At 41.6% G+C, this 21,101-nt stretch overlaps 1 protein-coding gene and 1 pseudogene across 12 annotated transcripts in view; both read right to left on the bottom strand.

Moving 5' to 3' along the window:
• The window catches only part of CASK (calcium/calmodulin dependent serine protein kinase), a 387,942-nt gene extending 369,320 nt beyond the window's left edge, over window positions 1-18,622 (bottom strand). For 3 of the 12 annotated variants that reach the window (XM_067723826.1, XM_067723824.1, XM_067723828.1), the window contains exon 1: window positions 17,880-18,621. In XM_067723826.1, the coding sequence (XP_067579927.1) occupies window positions 17,880-17,938 (59 nt within the window). In that variant the 5' untranslated portion in view covers window positions 17,939-18,621. Of the gene's footprint in view, window positions 1-17,879 lie in introns of all 12 variants that reach the window. The other 9 variants (XM_067723830.1, XM_067723827.1, XM_067723831.1 and 6 more) reach the window with 5 other exon arrangements.
• LOC137217663 (U6 spliceosomal RNA) lies at window positions 14,356-14,450 on the bottom strand (annotated as a pseudogene).
• Window positions 18,623-21,101: the final 2,479 nt, after the last annotated feature.

Raw genomic sequence — 21,101 nt, 5'->3', positions numbered from 1 at the left:
AAGTCTCACTGTGGTTTTGATTTGCACTTCCCTAATGACTAACGATGTTGAGCACCTTTTCATGTTTATGGGCCATTTGTAAATCTTCTTTGGAGAAATGTCTAATCAATGAATTTTAAATTTTATTTAACTTTAAATAGCCACATCTGGCCAGTGGCTAGAGTATTAGGCAGATGGCAGAATTTAGCATCTGGTCCCTTACCTTTGCTCAAGGTCAGGTGGGACTGCCTAGGTGACTGAAGGTCAATCCCAGCTTCATACCTCAATCTGGATGCCCCAGATGGAACTAGGAGTGAGGCAGCAAGGAGGGAGGAAAGGGAAATTGGTGCAATACCTGGAAGGAGGACGTACTTGGCACAGAGCCTGGCTCTCAAAACTTACTGTTGATGATGAAAGCAACTCATATTTATTGAGCACTTGCAAGGTGCCAGGAACTGTGCTTTATACCCCCTGTCTCATTTAGTCGTTAAAACAATCCTATCAGGTAGATTCTACTGTATCCATTTTACAAATGAGGAAGCAGTTTTAGACAGATCAGGTAAGCAAGCATTAGTAATTTTACTCACCATAAAATTCTCCATTCCATTTCAACCTTAGAAATGTCTTTTCTTCATCTAGTTTAATTATAACAACGATCTGACAGCTCTCAATAGGGAAGCTAAGTGTTATTCAGGATTCCATCATTATGTTCAGCATATACTGTACAATTCTATATCTGCTAACCTATCCCAAAGGGACATTATGAGAATTAGATGGTTTTTGAAGCAGCAAAATATTAGCACTAAATGAAAATCTGAACTCCTGATTTCGTGCATTAATGGGTCAGATTTTATCTTTTCTAATGTGTTCGGCTACGTCCTCCCCTTCTTTGAATTGGTTCAACAACTATATAATGAACATTGACTATGTGCCAGACGCTGTCCTAGGTGTAGAGATACAGCACTGGCTATGACAGCCATGAATCCTGACCTAATGAAGCTTAAAAGATATATTAAAGAAATATATATTAAAGAAATATATGGTTTTAAAAGCTTCAATAAGTTTATGTCACATGGAGGCCTTGTTGCAGTGTCTATTTCATAATGAACCTTACCCCTGCAGCATAAGTACCCTTAAATGACACTCTCTGCCTACTAAGAAATTCTGAGTCTGAACATTATAGCCTTTAAAATGCCTTAAAATCCACACATTTGGCAGAACTACGGCAGTTGCTTCTAGGGAAGTAGCACCCAGCTCCCAAGCACGGCCAGCTGCCAAGGAACAAAAGGAATTATTAAAGCTTACCTTCAGCTCCGCAGGGCTGTCCGAGACTCTTATGCACACCAAGGGAGAACAACACAGCCAGAGTCACCAGAGCACTTCTCTTGCCTAAAGTGTGGTGTGATTTCCCAAGCTTTCATCACCACCCACCCCGACCCCTATTTCAGGTAGATAAAACAGAAATGATGAGGTTGTTCAGATGATTCGTGTGGGTGGCTATTGTGCTGACTGGGACAATAAGGCTGCAGAACACTGCTCCCGTTTAAAGAGTTCACATTTTATTCATCACTATAAATAACAATTTAGGTTTTAAAACACTGCATTTCCACACTACATTGTACAAAACAGTAAAGCTCAAGTTCTCCTGTACATGGGTTGCTTTTGACAATAGACCTAAGTAGCCACACTCTGAGGGCTGGCCGTTGCCTGACCCTCCCTCCTTGTACCTTGCCTCTGCGATGAGTAAGCAGGGCAAAAGGTATGAATTAACTTGAATGGGAAAGCCTAAATGAAAGGTCTAACTCAATCATTTCCAGTCTCAAGCTCACTATTTCCTATGTCTTACCCAGCATCCCCTACCAAAGTAGTCAACCCAAGTTGACTGAAAGAAATCACGGACCCAAGAAACTCACCAATAATATAGCTCAGAATCATTCAGCCAACTCATGTTTCCTGACTTAAAACATCAGTCACGTACAACCAGGGAGTCACAGCTGCAAAAACAACACTTTCGCCTGCTCTTACTAAAAGAACTAATGGAGACTGGGAGAAAGCCCCTCCCCCTTTTTTTCACTTCCTTCAGTGGTGTGGGTAGCGAGAAAGATTCCAAGTGCATCAATAAGAACAACACTGAAATTCAGTTCTTGTATTTTATATGACACTGACCACCAATTACCTTAAAGCCTGAGAGTAAGTACAAAAGAATACTGAGGGTGCATTATGATAGTCCAACTAAGGATAGAAATAGCCATCATTGGTTATGGGAAGACTAATGAAAACTCACCCAGTAAACATCCTAAGATTACCCACAATATTCATTATCTATGTGCTCATAAACATCCTTGTGAGTTACAAGTGACTAAAGCACTCCAGGCCAAGGATAAAAATTTTCCGGATGGGATGGTGCTATTTCAGTGGCTTAGAGTACACCAAACAGCTCCCATGAATACCTAAACTTAGCATTCACAAAGTGGGTTTTCTCTTGGGGAAGTAAAAAGGCAGCAAGAATTGGGAGAAATGAAGACTATAGTAGATAATTAGGTTAGGTTACACTAGAGTACAGCAAAACCAAGGACATACCAGTGCAAAATCAGTGAGGAAATGTCACAGAATTGTTAAACAGGCTACCACTAATACCAAACATAGAAGGAAAGGGCACAGTAGTATATTATTTTCATTCACAAGTCTCTAGTCACTGAGTAATAATTTGATATCAGAGAGCAATGGGTTTATAGAAATAATAGGGTCAGGTGTAAAGGCAAAAAAAATAGCTGTTTGCCTATTGATTTCAGATATTTGTAGTTCAGTGTTATGGGCAAGAAAACAGTACGACTAAGGCTTCAACTTGGGCAGGGATCAGCAAACTTTTTGTGTTAAAGGCCAGAAAGTAAATATTTTAGGCTTTGCAGACCATATGGTCTCTGCTACAACTACTCAACTCTGCCCTTGTAGTGTGAAAGCAGCCACAGACATTATTTAAATGAATGAGTGTGACTGTATTCCAGAAAAACTTTATTTACAAAAGCAGACAGTGGGCCGATTTGGCCCACGGGCCATAGTTTATTGAGCTCTGATCTAGAGTTCTAAATCAATGGTTCTCTAACTTTAATGGGCCTCAGAATCCCTTGGAGAACTGTTAAAATGGAGATTGCTGGGCCCCACCCCCAGAGCTTCTGATCTATACGGCTGGGGCCCGAGAATCTGCACTTCTAACAAATTCCCACGTGATACTGCTTTTGCTGGTCAGGGTGAGGACCACACTTTGAGAACCACTGCTGTAGACCTCACTACTAAACAGGGAGTTCAACATTTTAAGTAGCTGCTGAAGTTCACACCAGATTGGCCACAAAAATTTGTCACTTGTAGTAAGTTCCAAACTTCAAAGCTCAAATAAAATTAAGTAATTTAAAGAAAAGCAAGGGGAAACACACTAGTCAGGATTTTTTCTTCACTTTGACTTCAGTGTAAACATTACCCCATCGGTAAAATACACACAATTCTTCCTCAAATCTCTTTATTCAACATTTTTCACCCAACACGTTCTAAGTCCTATAAAGATTTGAGAAGTATTAAGCTCTAGAAATCAAACAAGAAAATAAAATCAGTTTTAAAGACAACGGTAAATGACTCTTGCAAAATCAAAAAATATTTGACAAAGCCCATTTCTAATTAGAAGTGCCTCATTTCAAAATAATACATGTAAGGTAGTTTAAGATTTTTGAAGAACTGTGTCATTTTATGTTCATAAGGATCAAATGAGGTAGATAATATAGCCTTTACTAACCTTCTTTTACAAGATGAAGAAACTGAGGAAAACAAACCAAATGCTGATTTGTCACAATTAAAATTTTTTCCTTAAAATACTATTTTTCCTAGTAAGTTTTAAACTGCACTAAACAAATCCAACTTGTACATGTCTTTCCAGGACTATGTCTATGAATGTGTCTTCATGGGGAAAAATATCATTCTAATAAGATCTTCAAGTCCATATTCACATTCATGGGGCTAATGCTGAAGCCATCCAGGCAAGTCTAACCAAGAAGCCTGAACTTTAATCAGATGGCAATTTAAAGCACGCTCTACCTTTAGTGCAAGTGGGTCACAGATTATGGAAGTGTAGTGATCCCTTCCCAGCAGTACAATAGAAACACTCAGCAATGGGAGAAATACTATTAATGGAGATAATCCAAAAAGTAGAGCAGCAAGCCTAGAATCTCCCTCTCCAGATTCCCAAGCTCTTTCTGCAACAGTGATAATGTATTCATTTGAATAGATATTTACACAAATCATGTTACATCCATTTTAAGAGGGAAATGTTTTTAAAAAAGAAAAAAAAGGAAATAAATATAATCTACAATACGTATGGTCAGTAGACGTTTTTTCCATTCTTATTAGCATGCTTTTAAAAGTATTACATATGTTGATTATAATGTGAGATAATTACATTCTCACTTTAACCTGTGATCTGAATACTCCCGTAACAATTTTTTTAAATTTACATGAAATATAATTAAAGAAAGTCCTTAGTGAAAACGCCTTCTTATTTGTTTTACAAGTATCTATTTTACAAGTGACTAAAGAAAAAATTATTAAAGATAATCTCAAATTCAATGCCAGATATTACTGCTGGGACAAAAATCCAGTTAAGACAATATTAAACCTAAGAAGACCAGTAAAGATTCTACATAAATAAAAACTCACCATTCTGCTTCTGAACTAATGGCTCAGATGGAATTCAGCAAAAACTTCTAACCTAAATAACGTAATATAAGTAATACTGTCCACAGATTATCATAGGAAGAGATGCCTTTTACTGTCCTCTGAAGCCAACCTAAGAAGTATTTTCATCAAAGTAAGCGGTCTAAATAGATTCCAACATGATCATTCTTCCACTTGACAATGTAACATGATCTAGTAGATGAAATGCTGTTCTGTAAATGTAGGTAATTTAGATTCAGTGCCCAATCGTATCGGAGACGACAACTTTAGAATCTTTCCACCTCATTTTGCTTGTGTTTAAGAGGTGGACACTGCTGCCTTAATAAAATTTTGAGAAGTTACATAAAAGAACACTATAATATCCATAAATCCTATATATGGCTGTTTCCTAAATATATATTCTGGGATTCTCCTTGTCTCAGTTTTGAAATTTCACATTATGAACAGTTAATTCACCTTTCATATATCCAAATGCAAAGACAAAAGCAGATACAAAATTCCCTCTTTTAACATAATCTTTGGAGCTTTTCTTAACACTGCAAAATTAGAACAGTCTTGCAAACAAATTATGTAAATCTATAAGCTCAAAGAATGCTATCTTTCCTATGTACATAAGAGGCAATGACAGTTTTTTTAAGCCACAAAGCACTCTAAATAGTGTATGTTTACTACCACAAAATGTATCAAGTGAAATGAATTTCAGATACAAAATAGAATTTGAAGTTTTATTTACACTACACACCCTAATCCCAAATAATGACTCTAGCAAGGGCTCTTGGTGAAGTCATAAAATATACATAGATGGCACATCACAACTTTCCAATTAGGGATGGAGATTTAGCTAATGTTTCCCCTAACTTTATTAAAGCTAATATTTAAAAAAATCTTCCATTTCTGACAATTTCTAGTATGTTCTCAACTCTGCTTTCATCCATTCTACAGGCAATAAGCAAGAATGAAGGAAACAGTTATTTTCAGGCACTCCACATTTATACTGCCTCCAGTCAGACAATCTTAGAAGAATTTTAATGGGTTTCTTCCCCTTTAACCAAGGATCAAAAAGAGAATCCAAAAGCAGTAAAAACAAACAAAACAAGCAAAAAACCCTAAATGTACAGTACTTCCCCATTTAACAGTGAAAACAGTTCGGTGGACCAGTCTTAATATCTTTATATTTTGGTAGAAACAATCTACCTACTATGGGGCTACTGAGACCACTGAAAGAACAACCCAACCTTGAGGGTAAACAAGAATGGGAACTGGGGCTTCCCTGGTGGCGCAGTGGTTGAGAGTCCGCCTGCCGATGCAGGGGACGCGGGTTCGTGCCCCGGTCCAGGAAGATCCCACATGCTGCGGAGCGGCTGGTCCCGTGAACCATGGCCGCTGAGCCTGCGCGTCCGGAGCCTGTGCTCCGCAACCGGAGAGGCCACAACAGTGAGAGGCCCGCATACCACCAAAAAAAAAAAAAAAAAAAAGAATGGGAACGGGACAGTCAGCTCCAGTTTCATTTTTAATCTACAACAGGATCAGCAAACTACAGGCCAAGGGCCAAATCTAGCCCACCACTTATTTTTGTAAATAAAGTTTTATTGGAACACAGCCACACATTTGTTTTCACATGGTTGTCTTCACACTACAACGGCAGAGTTGAGTAGCTGTGACAGACTTGTGGCTCGTCAAGCCTAAAATATTTACTATCTGGTAGTTTACAGATAGTTTGCCAACCCTTGTTCTACAACATCTAAAACTGTTGAAAATCAGTATAAATATGTCCGTGAGATAAAAGGTTGACCAACAACCCATAAAATTTGCTTTATGTCACAGTGTGTAGAACAGACTCTGTAGGCAAGCTGTGACAGTACTCCCCTGATTAAAAAGCATCTAACTGGGCTTCCCTGGTGGTGCAGTGGTTAAGAATCCACCTGTCAATGTAGGGGACACGGGTTCGAGCCCTGGTCCGGGAGGATCCCATGTGCTGCAGAGCAGCTAGCCCGTGCACCACAACTGCTGAGCCTGCGCTCTAGGGCCCGCGAGCCACAACTACTGAAGCCCTCGCACCTAGAGCCCATGCTCCGCAACAAGACAAGCCAGCGCAATGGGAAGCCTGCGCACCACAACAAAGAGTAGCTCCCACTTGCCACAACTGGAGAAAGCCCGCGTGCAGCAACGAAGACCCAATACAGCCAAAAATAAAAACAAATAAATAAATTAATTTTTTTTAAAAAGCATTCTAACCCTCACAGACTGCTGGTGGGAATGTAAAATGGTACAGACACTTTGGAAAACAGTTTGGCATTCCTCAAAAAGTCAAAGAGAGTTACCATTTGACCCAGCAGTTCCACTCCTAAGTATAAACCCAAGAGAAATAAAAACAAAACTTGTACGTGAATGCCCATAGCAGGATTAATTATAATAGCCAAAAGATGTAAACCACCCAAATGGCCCATCAATTGACAAATGGATCAACAAATGTGGTCTAGCCACACAACAGGATATTATTGGGCCTTAAAAAAGGAATGAAGTGCTGATACATCTACAACCTGGATGAACCTTGAAAATATTATGCTTAGAAAAAGAAGCCAGTCACAAAAGACATGTTGTATGATTCCATTTGCATGAAATGTCCAGAATAGGTACATCTGCGGAGACAGAAAGTAGATTAGTCATTACCTGGGGTAGGGAAGGATGGGGAGTAAGAGTTAAAATATACAGGGTTTCTTTTGGGGGGTGATGAGAATGTTCAAAAATTTACTATGGTCACCATGCACAACCCTGTGACTATACTAAAAACCACTGAATTGTACACTTTAAACGGGTGAACTGTATGGTATGTGAATTATATCTCAAAAAGGTGTTACCCAAAACAAGGTGTTCTATTAATCTGCTAAAACATCTAAAATCAGAATATTAGAGTGTTATATGTAGGAATACCTCTTAAAAGACAACCAGTCTCTGCTTATACTAAATGACAAGCAGTGTAACAGTACTGAAGAGCAGGCACTTAGACCACGTATACTCAGGTGCAAATCCCCACATTGCCCCTATTATTGCCACTTTGCCCAGGGCAAGTTACTAATCTCTTTATTCCTCAGTTTTCTCATCTGTAAAATGGGGAGGGGGGCGACTGCCTCAAAAGGAAGGTCTGTGGCCAAAGTTAAATTAGAAAAATATAAAGAATTTAACACCATGTCCAGCACATAATGAGCACTCAAACCACAGGATCTGAGAACAACAACAAATTCCTAAAGTTGTCCCTGAAAACTTTAGCTTTATACTTATTGTTTGAATTTTTTATATGTTACCTGTGTCACCAAAACTAAAATAGGAGCTGTGAACCTAAAACTGCTCTAAAGAATAAGGATTATTAATTTAAAAAATAAAATAGGGTGAACATTTTCAAAAACTTTAAGATTTCTTTTATTTTCCCTACCTGTATTCCTCTACTCCCTTTTCTAAATGAGACAGGCCTAAAAAGATTAAATAAGTTACCTAAGAAACTTGAGATCATTCAAGCCCCACCTCCTTTGTAAAGATTTCCCCAATTTCCTTCTCCTACTAGGTGGTCACAGTCTCTGGATTGCTCACTTAACACACTCTCCTTCAACTCCTGACTGAGTACTTACTATGTGTCAGTTGCCAAGTTATGCTGAGGATACTAGATGAACAAGTCAGATGCGACCCTGACCTTAACAGGACTTAAGTCTAGTTAGATTAGGTTTTAACTGTTTGTCAAATTCTCTCATGGACCGAGAGGTCCTTGAAGCCAGAGAACTAGGGTATTTGGTGAATAATAATGATAATGGCAATTTAAATAACAACCTTTAGACATTTTACATATACCATGTTATTCAATCCGCACAACACCCCTGCAAGGTATATGCTATCACAACCATTTTACATATAAAGAAACTGAGGCTCAGAGAGGTTAACTAACTTGCCCAGGCCCACACAGCTAGAAATGAATGCATAAATGAAAAAAATGAATGAATGTTAATTAGCACCACTAACAGTTTTACACACATGGTAGAAAAGAATGTTCATTTCACCATATTATTTATGTAATAGAGCCTGTGTTTAGCACTGAGAAAGTGCACATTTGGAAATTGTTGAAACTTATCTACATAGCTGCCAAAAGTAATTTGAGTATCTCAGAGACATTCTAGAAATAAAAAATACTTATGCTGCACTTCACAATCACTAATCCATGCAAATGGCTCATGAAGCAGCCATCTTCATTCCTTCTATAAATAAGGAGAAAATGGTGACAATGTACCCAAAGGTTACCAGATCAGATCTTAGGGGGCTGCCTTACAAGCTACAAAGCACTGTGGATCCATATGTTTGGGGGAAAGTAGGTACCAAGCTGAATACAGATTCAACATAGTATATTTTGGATATTATTAAACTACAGAGAGAGAGAGAGAGAACACAATCATCATTCTTAACTGTAAATGATTCAAATATTCAAAACAAAGATAACAAAGTTAAACAACCTATATCAAAAGAAATAAAAAAGAGAATGTGTAACAGAATACAAGAAGTTGAAATGAAATACTATGCACTTAGATACAAAGAAACTGGCTTAAGTGCAACAAAATAATTGTTTCTTATTGTGAGTGGATGTGGACAACTAAAAAAAGCCAATGAACAAATTTAGCTGTGGGGGGCGGTGATGGAGGGAAGAGGGATGTGAAAGGGCAGGAGAGTTCTACAATTTCTGGTCCCAACTGGGACCAGAAACCTTGAGGCAAGGAAGAATTCAGTTCCCTATAGGTGAGGTATTTAATAAAAGAACAATGGTTTGACAAATATCAAGAACTTAAAAGTATCTAAAATTTACTGTCATTTCATTAAAGGTATCCATTTAATTGAAAGTTATGCACCAAGCTTGGGAATCAAAAAGACCTAATTTTAGGAAAGCCAAATGGTTTTCCCTAAAAGCCAGCCATCAGAATCTGCAAAACACAATTCTAGTGAAAAAAAATGTACTCCTTTTTTTTTAACCCTAAATATGTTGGTGTTGAGATAGAATCACGGAGAGACAGTATAATATTACCAACATCCACAGAAATGAAGCGAGAATCTCACTTTTTAGTCACACCATGATGGAATATTAAACATTATATTCATTTTGATAGATGTTTTAAATTGCCTCTGTTATAGATAAGCCTTTTCTTGGTCCTCAGTCAGTGTGCTGGCATTTTACATTATTGATCTGCCCAACCTCGAGACTTCTGTGATGTCCAGCTATCCCGATTCTTCTAACTCTGTGAGTTATACTCCAAACCACAACACCTCCCCCCCACCGAGCTCCATCACCCCCAAGAACTCATTCATTCATAGTTTAACTTCCACACAGTTGATTCCCAAATATTCACTATCATTCCAGACCTCTCCCCCAAACTCCACCCGTATATTTCCAGCAATGATCACTTAGAAATGGTCTGCACTCAATTCAAAGACAAAGTACCAATCCATATCATGGAATACTGAGCAGCAGGCTAAGGGGAGACAGAGTTAGACAGATATATAGATGGATATGGAAAGGCCATCAGATACACTATTTTCAATGTAAAATGAATATTTCAGTTTTTTTTAACAAAAAACTCCCAGAAAGGTTGTACAAAAACTGGACAATGGTTACCTCTGGAGAACAGAGCTATGGATGGTGGGAGAAAGGAGAGAGATTCACTATTTACCTTTGCATCATCTATATTTTAAAATTCATTTTATAATTTTATAAAAACTAGTTAATTAATTTTAAAAAGTAATGGGGGCTTCCCTGGTGGCGCAGTGGTTGAGAGTCCGCCTGCCGATGCAAGGGACACGGGTTCGTGCCCCGGTCTGGGAAGATCCCACATGCCGCGGAGCAGCTAGGCCCGTGAGCCATGGCCGCTGAGCCTGCGCGTCCGGAGCCTGTGCTCCACAACGGGAAAGGCCACAACAGTGAGAGGCCCGCGTACCGCAAAAAAAAGTAATGAAATATTATTAAATCTCAAAATTGGAAACACATATGAACTTTAAGTCAAAACTATCTTCACAAGCGAAATCTCCCCAGTATAGAAAGTCAAAGAGAGGCTCTCCTATGCTGACTTGGGCTCTATAACCAATCATAGCGTAACACAGTCAGCCCTCCACCGGGTTCTGTATTCGCATATTCAACCAACTGTGGATTGAAAATATTCGAAAAAAATTCCAGAAAGTTCCAAAAAGCAAAACTTGAATTTGCCTCTCGGCATCTACTTACATAGAATTTACATTGTATTAGGTATTATAAGTAATCCAGAGATGACTTAAAGTATAAGAGAGGATGTGCATTAGTTACATGCAAATACTATGCCATTATATATAAGGGACTTGAGCATCCACGAATTTTGGTATTAGTGTGTGTGGGGGAGAGGGATCCTAAAACCAATCCCCTCACAGATACCAAGGGACTGGCCATCAGGGTAATTACATTTTACTCAGTTGAAAGATGGGATACCAAGATAAATGGGTGACTCTGAGAGAGAAAGGAGAGCAGGTCCTTTAGCACCTTGAACCCTGCAGTATAAATCCAATGCCATATATGATGGTTTAGAATCTGCATTCTCAGATGCAACTAAAAAATAAAACCAAAAATGTGAGAGCTGTACACCCCATCAGCTTGTGGCTGCAGTTAGGTACCTGCTCTGCAGCAGTAACTCAGTCACTTGATTACTTAGGTGTGCAGTGTTGGCAGGCAGCTGAGATGCTCACCACTCAGCAGCTGTGGTTCAGGACACAGTTTTCAGAGTCAGAGAAAACAATTTCACTATTTTTATCACAGGATATAGGAATAACTACCCTGTGGAAACAACTCCACCCCACTCCCAACAAACACCTATCTCTGAAACCTCATTACTTCTGGTTTGGCAAGTTAGGAGTAATCAATCAACTATTCTGTCTGTTGGGGCAGGGAGATTGGAAGGAAAAATCTGGAGAGTAAAAGGGGTGGAGAAAGTTCCAAAACAAATTATATTTTGGATGGATGGTCAAGATTCTACGTTTCCATGCATAAACTTATAAGTTTGGTGGCAAACACTGGTATTTCATTAGAGAGAAAGACAAAAAGAACACAATAGATGAGACAATGAACCGTAGTATGGAACCTCTACTGAAGAGGTAAGAAATTTAACCAGAAAGTTGAACAATTAAAATTTGCAGTAAATAGGGAATTCCCTGGCAGTCCAGTGGTTAGCACTCCACGCTTCCACTGCAGCGTGCCCGAGTTCAATTGCTGGTCAGGGAACTAAGATCCCACAAGCCGTGTGGCACGGCCAAGAAAAAAATTTTTGCAGTAAATAAACTCTGAAAATGAAGACATATGCCTTATTTTAAGGAAACTCACTGCAGCATTTTCACAACTGGAATCAACAGCAGAATGCAGCATGAAATGAACGGACCTTAGAACTGGTAGGATTCCCATGTGATCTTGGGCAAGTTACTCACCCCCCTCTGAATCTCAGTGTTTTCTGTAAAATGGGAACAATGAAAGGAGATAACATATGTAAAATGCCTCATATTAGAAGGCATAAATGGCAACTCCCCTTACGAAGTAGGCATGTTAAGTTATAAAAGATTTTTTTTTTTACTTGTGGACAATCTATGTCAAAGTTCCTTTAAACTGCTTCTGCCACATTTAAAATGTGAAAACATTTACAAAAATGCAATAATTCAACGACAATCTCAAAAAGTTAGGTACACTTGCTTCTTTAATTTATTGAGTAGAGCTGTAACTGGAGATGGCTGAAAGAATTTTCAATTTAAAGGAAATATCCAGAAACACAAGGGACATTAGAGAGATGTAGTATGGCAGGTGAAACTGTTGCAGATACAAGGGGAAAATGGAAAGGGGTGAACTGCATGTGTCAAGGCCATAGAACACGTCAGTCATGGAAGGTAAGGGAATCACAGGAAGCATTTATGAAGACAATGTGCAAACCACACTTCAGGAACTCCAAGTCCTAACGCAATCTGTAAAAAGCGTACGTGAAGATACGCTGAGAAGGTTGTGCACGGGCAGAAAAGCAACTGAGTGGCTCAGTTCCCTCCAAAGTGGTGCCGGAATCAAACTCCATCATCAGGAATCAACACTGCTTACCTCCTTCCAGTAAGGCCTGCCCCACAGCTTGGATCATCCTGGGGCACCAGCACTTTAGCTGGTGACTGTGTTTCTTTTCCCTTGTTACATGACTGTCACTCTGATCAAGCACTTCTTTCGTGGAACATATACTCATTTCTGGAAAAATCTTGGTTCCTTCAGGCTCACACTTGACCTTTTCCTAACATTAAAAACTCGTTTACCTGGGGCTTTCCCTGGTGGCGCAGTGGTTGAGAGTCCGCCTGCCGATGCAGGGGACACGGGTTCGTGCCCCAGTCCAGGAAGATCCCACGTGCCGCGGAGCGGCTGGGCCCATGAGCCATGGCCGCTGGGCCTGCGCATCCGGAGCCTGTGCTCCGCAACGGGAGCGGCCACAGCAGTGAGAGGCCCGCGTACCGCAAAAAAAAAAAAAAACTCGTTTACCTACCATGTCTAGCTAAAATTCCCAGGGAAGGTGTTCCAACATGACGTAACACTCCCCACTGTGGTACTAGAAACCCAAATCACTGGGCAAATCAATATATGTGAAAGCCATAGTAATTGGGACAAATTAGCAAAGCTGAATTTTTCTCTATGCTAAATTATATATTTTACATATTATTAATCTGGTATTTACATAAAGGCTGCATTTAACTCAATTCTCTGGCAAACAGCATTACTGGAATTGCAAGTATGAGATTTAAAGTATATAAGCAACTTAACTATACCCTTTTAATAGAGTGTATGTCCAACCACAATCCATACTAAACTGATAGATTTCTTAATATTAAATTAAGTCATTATAGTAGACAGCCATCATCAACTGTTATTGAAGCAATCCTTGTTCTGATTGTCATCAGACAATCACCATATTAGCATTAGATGAGTGTCATAAATCAATGTGAATCTTAAAAGACCCAAAAAAATCAAAGCCAAACATAGGCTGAAACAAAATTCTTATACAATAAGACTCAGGAACACAATGTAGAGAAAAAAAAAAAATCCACGTCTTGGTCTTTTGGCTTCAATACTTCCCCCAAAACATTTATTCTAGTTTTTAAAAACCGTAAGCCTCTGAAAAGCCAGTCCCAAAATATTACATACATAACCTAAGTTTTAAACCAATGACTCTCAATCATAGCTGCACATGAGAATCACTTCGAGAGCGTTAAAAAAAAAAAAATACCAATGACCAGGACCCACTTCCAGAGATTCTGATTTCATTGCTCTGACACAAGGCCCTTGAATTGATCTTTTTAAAAGCTCCCCTGGTGATTCTAATATGCAGCCAGGTGGAGAACCACTACTTTAATACAGCCTTTTGGGACAATAATTGCTGAGGTTGATAAACATGCTTTTTGCCTTTTAATGAGATTTTATTAAAACTACTCAATTCATTCCATAGCTAATGAGCAACTGTTACATTGCAGGCACTGTGTTAAGAGAAAGATGTGTAAGATATATTCCCTGCCCTCAAGAAGCTCCCTGTTAGCTAGGTAGAGAGACCCATAAATAAGTAACTGTAATTAAATATGATAAGTGCTCTTGAGGTGTAAGCAAATACAGCATGCCTCACAAACTTGCATGTCATCCTTGAGCAGGGGTCATGCTGCATCATTCCAATTTTAGTTTATGTCCTACCAAAGCAGGAAAGTCAGAAGTTACAGGTTACTAAATACTGAGGCAAATATTCAGCCTACACAAGGCGAAAAGTGTGCATTTTGCTACTCTCTCTCACAGAAACTGCTGTACCATGAAGGTAGGCATTTCTGTGGTTTAATTTGGATGAATCATTCTAAAATTTCCTTCGTGTAATATTACTGATTATGCACTTGCCTATAAAACCATCAATTTGCAAAAGATACAGTAAATGCTTAGGACCATAAAAATTAGCTGATTACCTCTATTTGCATAATACCTTTCCTTTCCAGTAATTGCTACATTTGCTAAGACAAGAAGTTTTAGGACAATGACAGCATTGGAGATTTGTCTCAGTCTCTTGAAAGATGTTACATGGGAAAATGTCATGGAAACAATAGGCATTCAAGGACCATTTGTAAGACTTTCAAAAATAAAAAGCACAGGGGAAAAGAGTTTAAATTTTTTTAAAAAAGATATGGCATCCTCCCAATATTCATAATGGATCAGGCACCCGATTCCCTGTAAGTTAATGGATGAGTGAGTGAGTAGATAAGTAGTGAGGCAGGTGAGTGTGTGGTCAACTGATGGTAAAAAGGTGAAATCCATTTTAAAGCACTTCAGTGAAAATTTAAACCTGTTAAGCCCTAGGGGTCAAAAACAACTTGTGATGCTAATTTGTTATAAAAGAAAAATCACAATTCCAGAGAACCTGGATAGAAATCAACCAGGTTTTCAGTACAAGTGAGGGCTTTCTGTTTAAATCCAGAGTTGAACAAATTCTGAGTTAAAATGCATGCTGTCAGAGACGCTGTAAGAAAATCTCAAGTGAATTTCAATTTCCAGATCAATATATGCTGAGACAATTTACCGGAGAAAACCTTCAACCTTTACACAGGGTGAGGAACACTATCATTACATTCTCTGCCACAAAGGCTACCTTGAATTCATTATTTCACGGAATGACATATTATAAGCGGCACTGGCCAAGTCAGATTTTGTAGGATACGAATGAGAGTTCACGTTCGCAGTAGTTAAGATAGCCATAGAGGAACTATCACCCCAAAATTAGCTTGCTCCCCATCCTTATGCAGCTCTGAAGCAACAGAGGAGATGAATCTAGTCCTACCAGAGGCGTTTCCTGAAAATATTCTATCAATTATAAGTCAGCAGAATACTGACTGAGCTAATGTGACGCTGACCACTTCTTTTCGATATCCAAAGAGTCACATCATCACTCTTTCAGACCTCAAGGAATCAGAACTAGTTACTAACATTGATTCAATGATGCCTATCTTCCGTTATCACAACAGAATTAACATTTTAATCTCACATTTTCCGATTATGACTCTGCTGGCTCATTTAAATCAAATATAACTAAGACACAACAAACATCATTCCCCCCATGCACACACACACACACATAATTATTTGGGGGCTTTGGGGAAACATCTAATTTACCTTCACTGGGTGCCAAGAATGAAGAAACCAAGGAGATTTTTTTTGACATATTTGTCTCTCTAGAACTGTGCTATTCACATATGGCTATTGAGCACTTGAAATGTGGCTAATCCAAATGAGGAACTGAATTTTTCATTTTATTTAATTTTAATTTTAATTTAGAAAGATACTTGATTCAGTTACTAGAAAACTTTTAGGTATGTTTAGAACAACTTGGGTATGTGAATCTACTTTTGCAAATGCAAATTTTATGAAACTTAAATACAGAACAAGTATTTACGATGACAATTTAGCTTAGTGTCAGAATTGAGATGTGTGGTTAGTGTAAAATACACATTGGATTTTGAAGAGTAAGTATGAAAGAAAGGATGTAAAATAGCTCACTAATGATTTCTATACTGACTACATGTTGAAGTGATAATAGTCTGGATCTATTGGGTAAAAGAAAATATTTTATTAAAATTAATTGCACCCACTTGCTTTTAATCTTTTTAATGTGGCTATTAGAAATTTTACATATATAAAATTACATATGGGGCTCACATTATATATTTTTTGGACCACTCTGCTTTAGAGCACTTCCACAACCACTTTACCAGGGCGCATTTGGATATCCTTCTTCCAGTAGACAGGCTGGTCATGTAACAATAGGGGCAAGGAGTAACACCTCCTTGTATCAACTGGGTCTGAGGAAAGTGTGTAGCAAGCTCTACCCACAATTTCACCATGTGAGGAGACACTGTAATACCCCAGCATGAAAGGAAAATAATAAGTTATCAGCACTTAAACAAATTGAAATCCAGTACTGCAGACAACTTAAAAGAGATAGAGCCAACTGCTCTAAGGTCTTGCTATCATTTCCCAACTGCGGACCTTAAAATAGACGATAAAGCACCGCTTCCAAAGAGAGGCAAAATATTTCAACGGTAGCTATCTAGTAATCCTTAATAACTAAGCAAAAATTTCTCTTAAATCTTATCTCCTCAACTTCTAAAGCCACAGAATACACGCTGAACTAGGAAATCAACTTCAGATCGCCAGCATTTCCCTCACAAGCAAATTAGCAGGATTGTGCACTTGGAATACTGTTTGACAAGAATGAAAAGGAAACTATTCAAAACAGATTTAAGGAATGGACAATTAGATGAGGAACTGCAGATTTAATTCTCAATCAGCACTGTGATTAATCTGATTCCCTGCTTTTCCCTAGTGTAATTATACAACACAGATGAAAGGATGAGCATTTGGACTGTCAGTTCTATATTCTGGACCAGCCCGGTGACTCAAAGCAGACGGCGCTACCACGCTAAGCACCATCCCAACAACAGTCGAGGGAAGCCTCGAACACTGATTTAACAGTCATTGCATAACGAGGCATTAAAAATTCGGAAACCCCCAACTCTTTCCACGTTGGTCTACACCAGGTGAAAAATTTGCTGAAACTGAACGCACCCCGTCTTAAATGGCCCCCTCCAATCCGGGCATGGGGTGAACACAAAGGCATCTATCTAATACCCTGCACAATAGACACACACCCCACAATTTAAAACCCTGGACGTTCTTTCTCTATCTCTCCACGGAAGCAAAGGAAATGCAAGCTGCTCTTTTCGTTAATGGTCTGTGGTACACGCAAGGTAACAATAAGCCCAACTGTTCCCAGGAAGCAACTATAAAATTGGCTCTGCCACGTCCCTGTGCAACCGTCAGATAAAATGCCGACAGGAGATTTCAGCCAGCCCCACGCCTCATGGGGTGGCCAACTTCGGCTCGTCGGCCTCCACGGATCGCCGAGAAGCCCCCAGACAACCACCCCGCGGGGGGTCCAGGTACACGTCTATAAATACTCCCGGGTGAGGAGGACGCGGGAGGAGGGGGGCAGGGCAGGGGGCAGGCCCCGGGCGGGTGCGTGCGGGTGCGGGAGGACCCAGGCATCACTGAAATGCATTTTCCCACACTCCCGCTCCCTCGCGTGGAGACTTACTTGCCGATCACCTCGCACAGCTCGTACACATCCTCGAACAGCACGTCGTCGTCGGCCATGGTCCGGAGGGGACAGTGGCCGCAGCGTGGAGGGCTCAGAAAACGGGGGTGGGGGCGCCAAAGAGCTCAGTGCCCGGCCCCTGGCTCGCCTCCTCCCCTCAGGACCCGCGAGCCCTCGGTGCCGAGGACACTCGAGCGGGGCGGCGAGGCCCGGAGACTGCGGCGCCTTCCTCTGCGGGCGACCGCCCCGGCGCGGGCGGCAGGGCCGGGGCGCTGGAGCGAGGGCGGCCCGGGCCCGGCGCCGCCCGCCCGCCCGCTGCTCCTCGCGCTGCTCGGGCCGCGCTGCCCGGCGTGCGGATCCTCGGGGACCGCGCGGCGCCTCGCTCTCCTCTCGTCAGCCCGCGCGGGCCGCGAGGCCGCGACCGCTCCCTCGGTCGAGGCAGGCTCCGGCGCGGCGCGGGGCAGCTCGGGCTACAGGGGGGGCCGCGGCAGGACCATGGAGGGAAGATCGCCGCGGAGGGAGGTGGCGGCGGCAGATCGGCGCTGGGGACCAGGAGGCGGCGGCAGAGACGCTCCCTCCTCCTTCTCCTCCTTCTGCCGCCGCCGCCCGCCCGCCTGGGAGTGGGAGGGGGCTTCGCGGGACTGGCTCTCCGTGCGGGCGGGAGCCGCGGCCGCCGCCTTCAGCTCCTCCTCCGCCGCCTCGGCCGCCGACCAGCTCGCGAGCCCTGAGCACCCTCCTCGCGCACACGAGCCCTCCTCCCACTCCGGCCGCACGGCTTCCAGAACCACAGGCCCCGCCCACTCCAGCCCGTCGGGAGGCGGTGGCCCAGGGAAAGAGCCCGGGCAGAGCGGCGCATGCGCCCGCCGCGGGCCACGTCACGGCAAACCGGCGGGCGCCGGGAATCTAGAAGGGGCGGGGGGCTGAGGCACGCGGGCGGCATCTGCTTAGGCGGGGGCGGGGCGGGGTCGTCACCCCCGCGACCAAGCAGCGGAAGGGGTCGGGGACAAAAGGCTTGCGACCGAACGCACTTCCTTGGCTCTCTGAGGCGAGAGGCTCGGAAGCCCGGCCGCTCCCTCCTTTTGTAACCAAGAGAAGCCTTTCCCAGTTTCTGCTTGGGGAGGAGGCTGGGAAAGGGTCCTAATGAATGGGAAAGCAAGAACAGAGGCGGCGAGGTTGTCACTCCAGATCTCGCTAGGCGGCTGATGCTTTTAGTGCCACTGTCACTCTTTAATGAAAACGAGGGCTGTGGATGAAGTGTTGTCCACCTACAAGAAAAGGACCAAACAAAAACTGTCCAGGAAGATGTGCAACAACAAATGGCAATTTACAGAGACAGCTTCTCCCGCATTCTGCCCCAAACTCAAATATCTATCCAGCGCCTACACCCACTAGAGACAGCCTAGAGAGAGGTCAGGAAAGCAGGGTCATACAGAGACTTTAAACCCCTTTGTATATTGCCCCCTCCCAAATTCCCACTACCTACTCTGCTCCTTTTACTCCCTACGAATGTTAGGCATGTCAGGATAAAAATGCAACTAGAGGGAGTGTATGGTACAGGGTCAGCCAGGGAGTGAGGTTATGGGTGTTGCCGCTGTGTTAGGTTGTATTCAATATGAAGATTTCTGTTCAACTGAGCATGTGCGGAATGAGCCAACGCCATCAGACAGGTATATGCCTCAGTTGAGGACCAATAAAAAGAAAAAGAAAGTCTTTGTTCCTCTGCACAGCAGAAGTGCCCGATTAGTTCATAAATCAGCTTCTAGAAATCATCTGGTAAAATTCTCAGTACGGTAGTTAAAACAAAAAGAAGAAGAGAAAGAAAGAAAGAAAAAAGATAGTATTTACCAAAGAGTGTGAGGGGGTGGAGACAGCCTATTTTCTCTTCAGAAACGTTTTCTGCAAACCCTTGACCACTCCGTTAAGAGGCTGAGAGATTTGCCAGTGTTAAAGATTTGAGTACTAGACCTTTTTTAAACAATGCAAATCAGAGGGAAAATGTAATTGTATGCGAAGGTTTTCCTCCTTTTCCAAAGAGGTTGTGCATTCTCTAGAGAAGGGAGCTTTAGAGCCCGGGAAACATTGCCTCCATTGAGGGGTCCCACAGCTCCAAGTCACTCACTCCAAATTGGCATGTCCACCTGGTACCTAGTGAATAAGGTGTTACTCCATTCTGCCTTGAAGTGTACAGCGACCCTCACCTTGTCAGCTTCATTTCCTTTCCCCAGTCTAAGTCAGAGCTATGCCAAGTCTTGTCGACTTCATTTTGGGGTTTGTTATCTTCCACAGGAACTTATGCTCAGAGGTTGAAAAGGACAATGACAAAATAAAACAAAAGAAGTGAAGTTGAATAAAAAAGACGACTACAGAGATAGGTTTGCATTCTGCTCATGGAATCACAGCAGGTTTCGATTTGGAAAGAGCCTTAGAGGTCGGCCAGTCCCACTCTGTCATTTACAGATGTGGGGTATGCCACCATGATTGGCCTAATTTGGCATTCCCTGGTCTCTGGCCTTGAATGGTGCAAGGTCTTCCAGTCAGCTCAAAGCTCAGGACTTTCCCCTCACTATGGATGTGAAACACTCTGTTTCTCTCCACCCCATCCCCCAACCATCACGCTGGCCTTGAATAAAGAGTATGCACCCTCATTCGCTGCCAGCAGACATCTTGTGCCCATGAGGGTAGTCAGACCTAAGATGAAGGTGGAACTGAGGGGCAGCAGGGTGGAGATGTCCTCAATGACGTTATCAATCTCTTGTTTAGCCAACTCTCTACACTTTCCCATCTTATAAGGCAATGAATTTCCTTACTGTTAAAGCCATTTTGAGTTGGGTTTTCTGTTACTTTCAAAGGAAGCATCTGACTAATGGTACAACAGATGAAAAAAAAAGTTCAGAGACAAATATATGTCCATGGTCACGTACTTAGCTCAGCATCTAATCTGAACCTAGATCTCCCAGCTTCCAGTGTGGTATTTAGTGATAGTGAAGTCCTCTGTAATAGAAATCCCTCAGAACTTGTACCATGCTTTGTGGCTAGATGTAGCCCCTCTGTTTTCTACAATTAAAATGACCAAGGCTTTTAAATGAAGTTAATTCTTCTCTGGGTTTCTTCCAAAAACCCAATACTCTTCAAATACGCACACGTATAAATGATCAGGTGTCTATAATTTAGTTCCATTTTAGTTTCCATGAAGAAAGTGTTAACTAGGCGCATCAGTTAGAT

This window comes from Pseudorca crassidens, chromosome X (genome assembly GCF_039906515.1).
Source record: "Pseudorca crassidens isolate mPseCra1 chromosome X, mPseCra1.hap1, whole genome shotgun sequence".
Classification (NCBI taxonomy): Eukaryota; Metazoa; Chordata; class Mammalia; order Artiodactyla; family Delphinidae; genus Pseudorca; species Pseudorca crassidens.
This window is presented reverse-complemented; position numbering and strand designations above follow the sequence as displayed.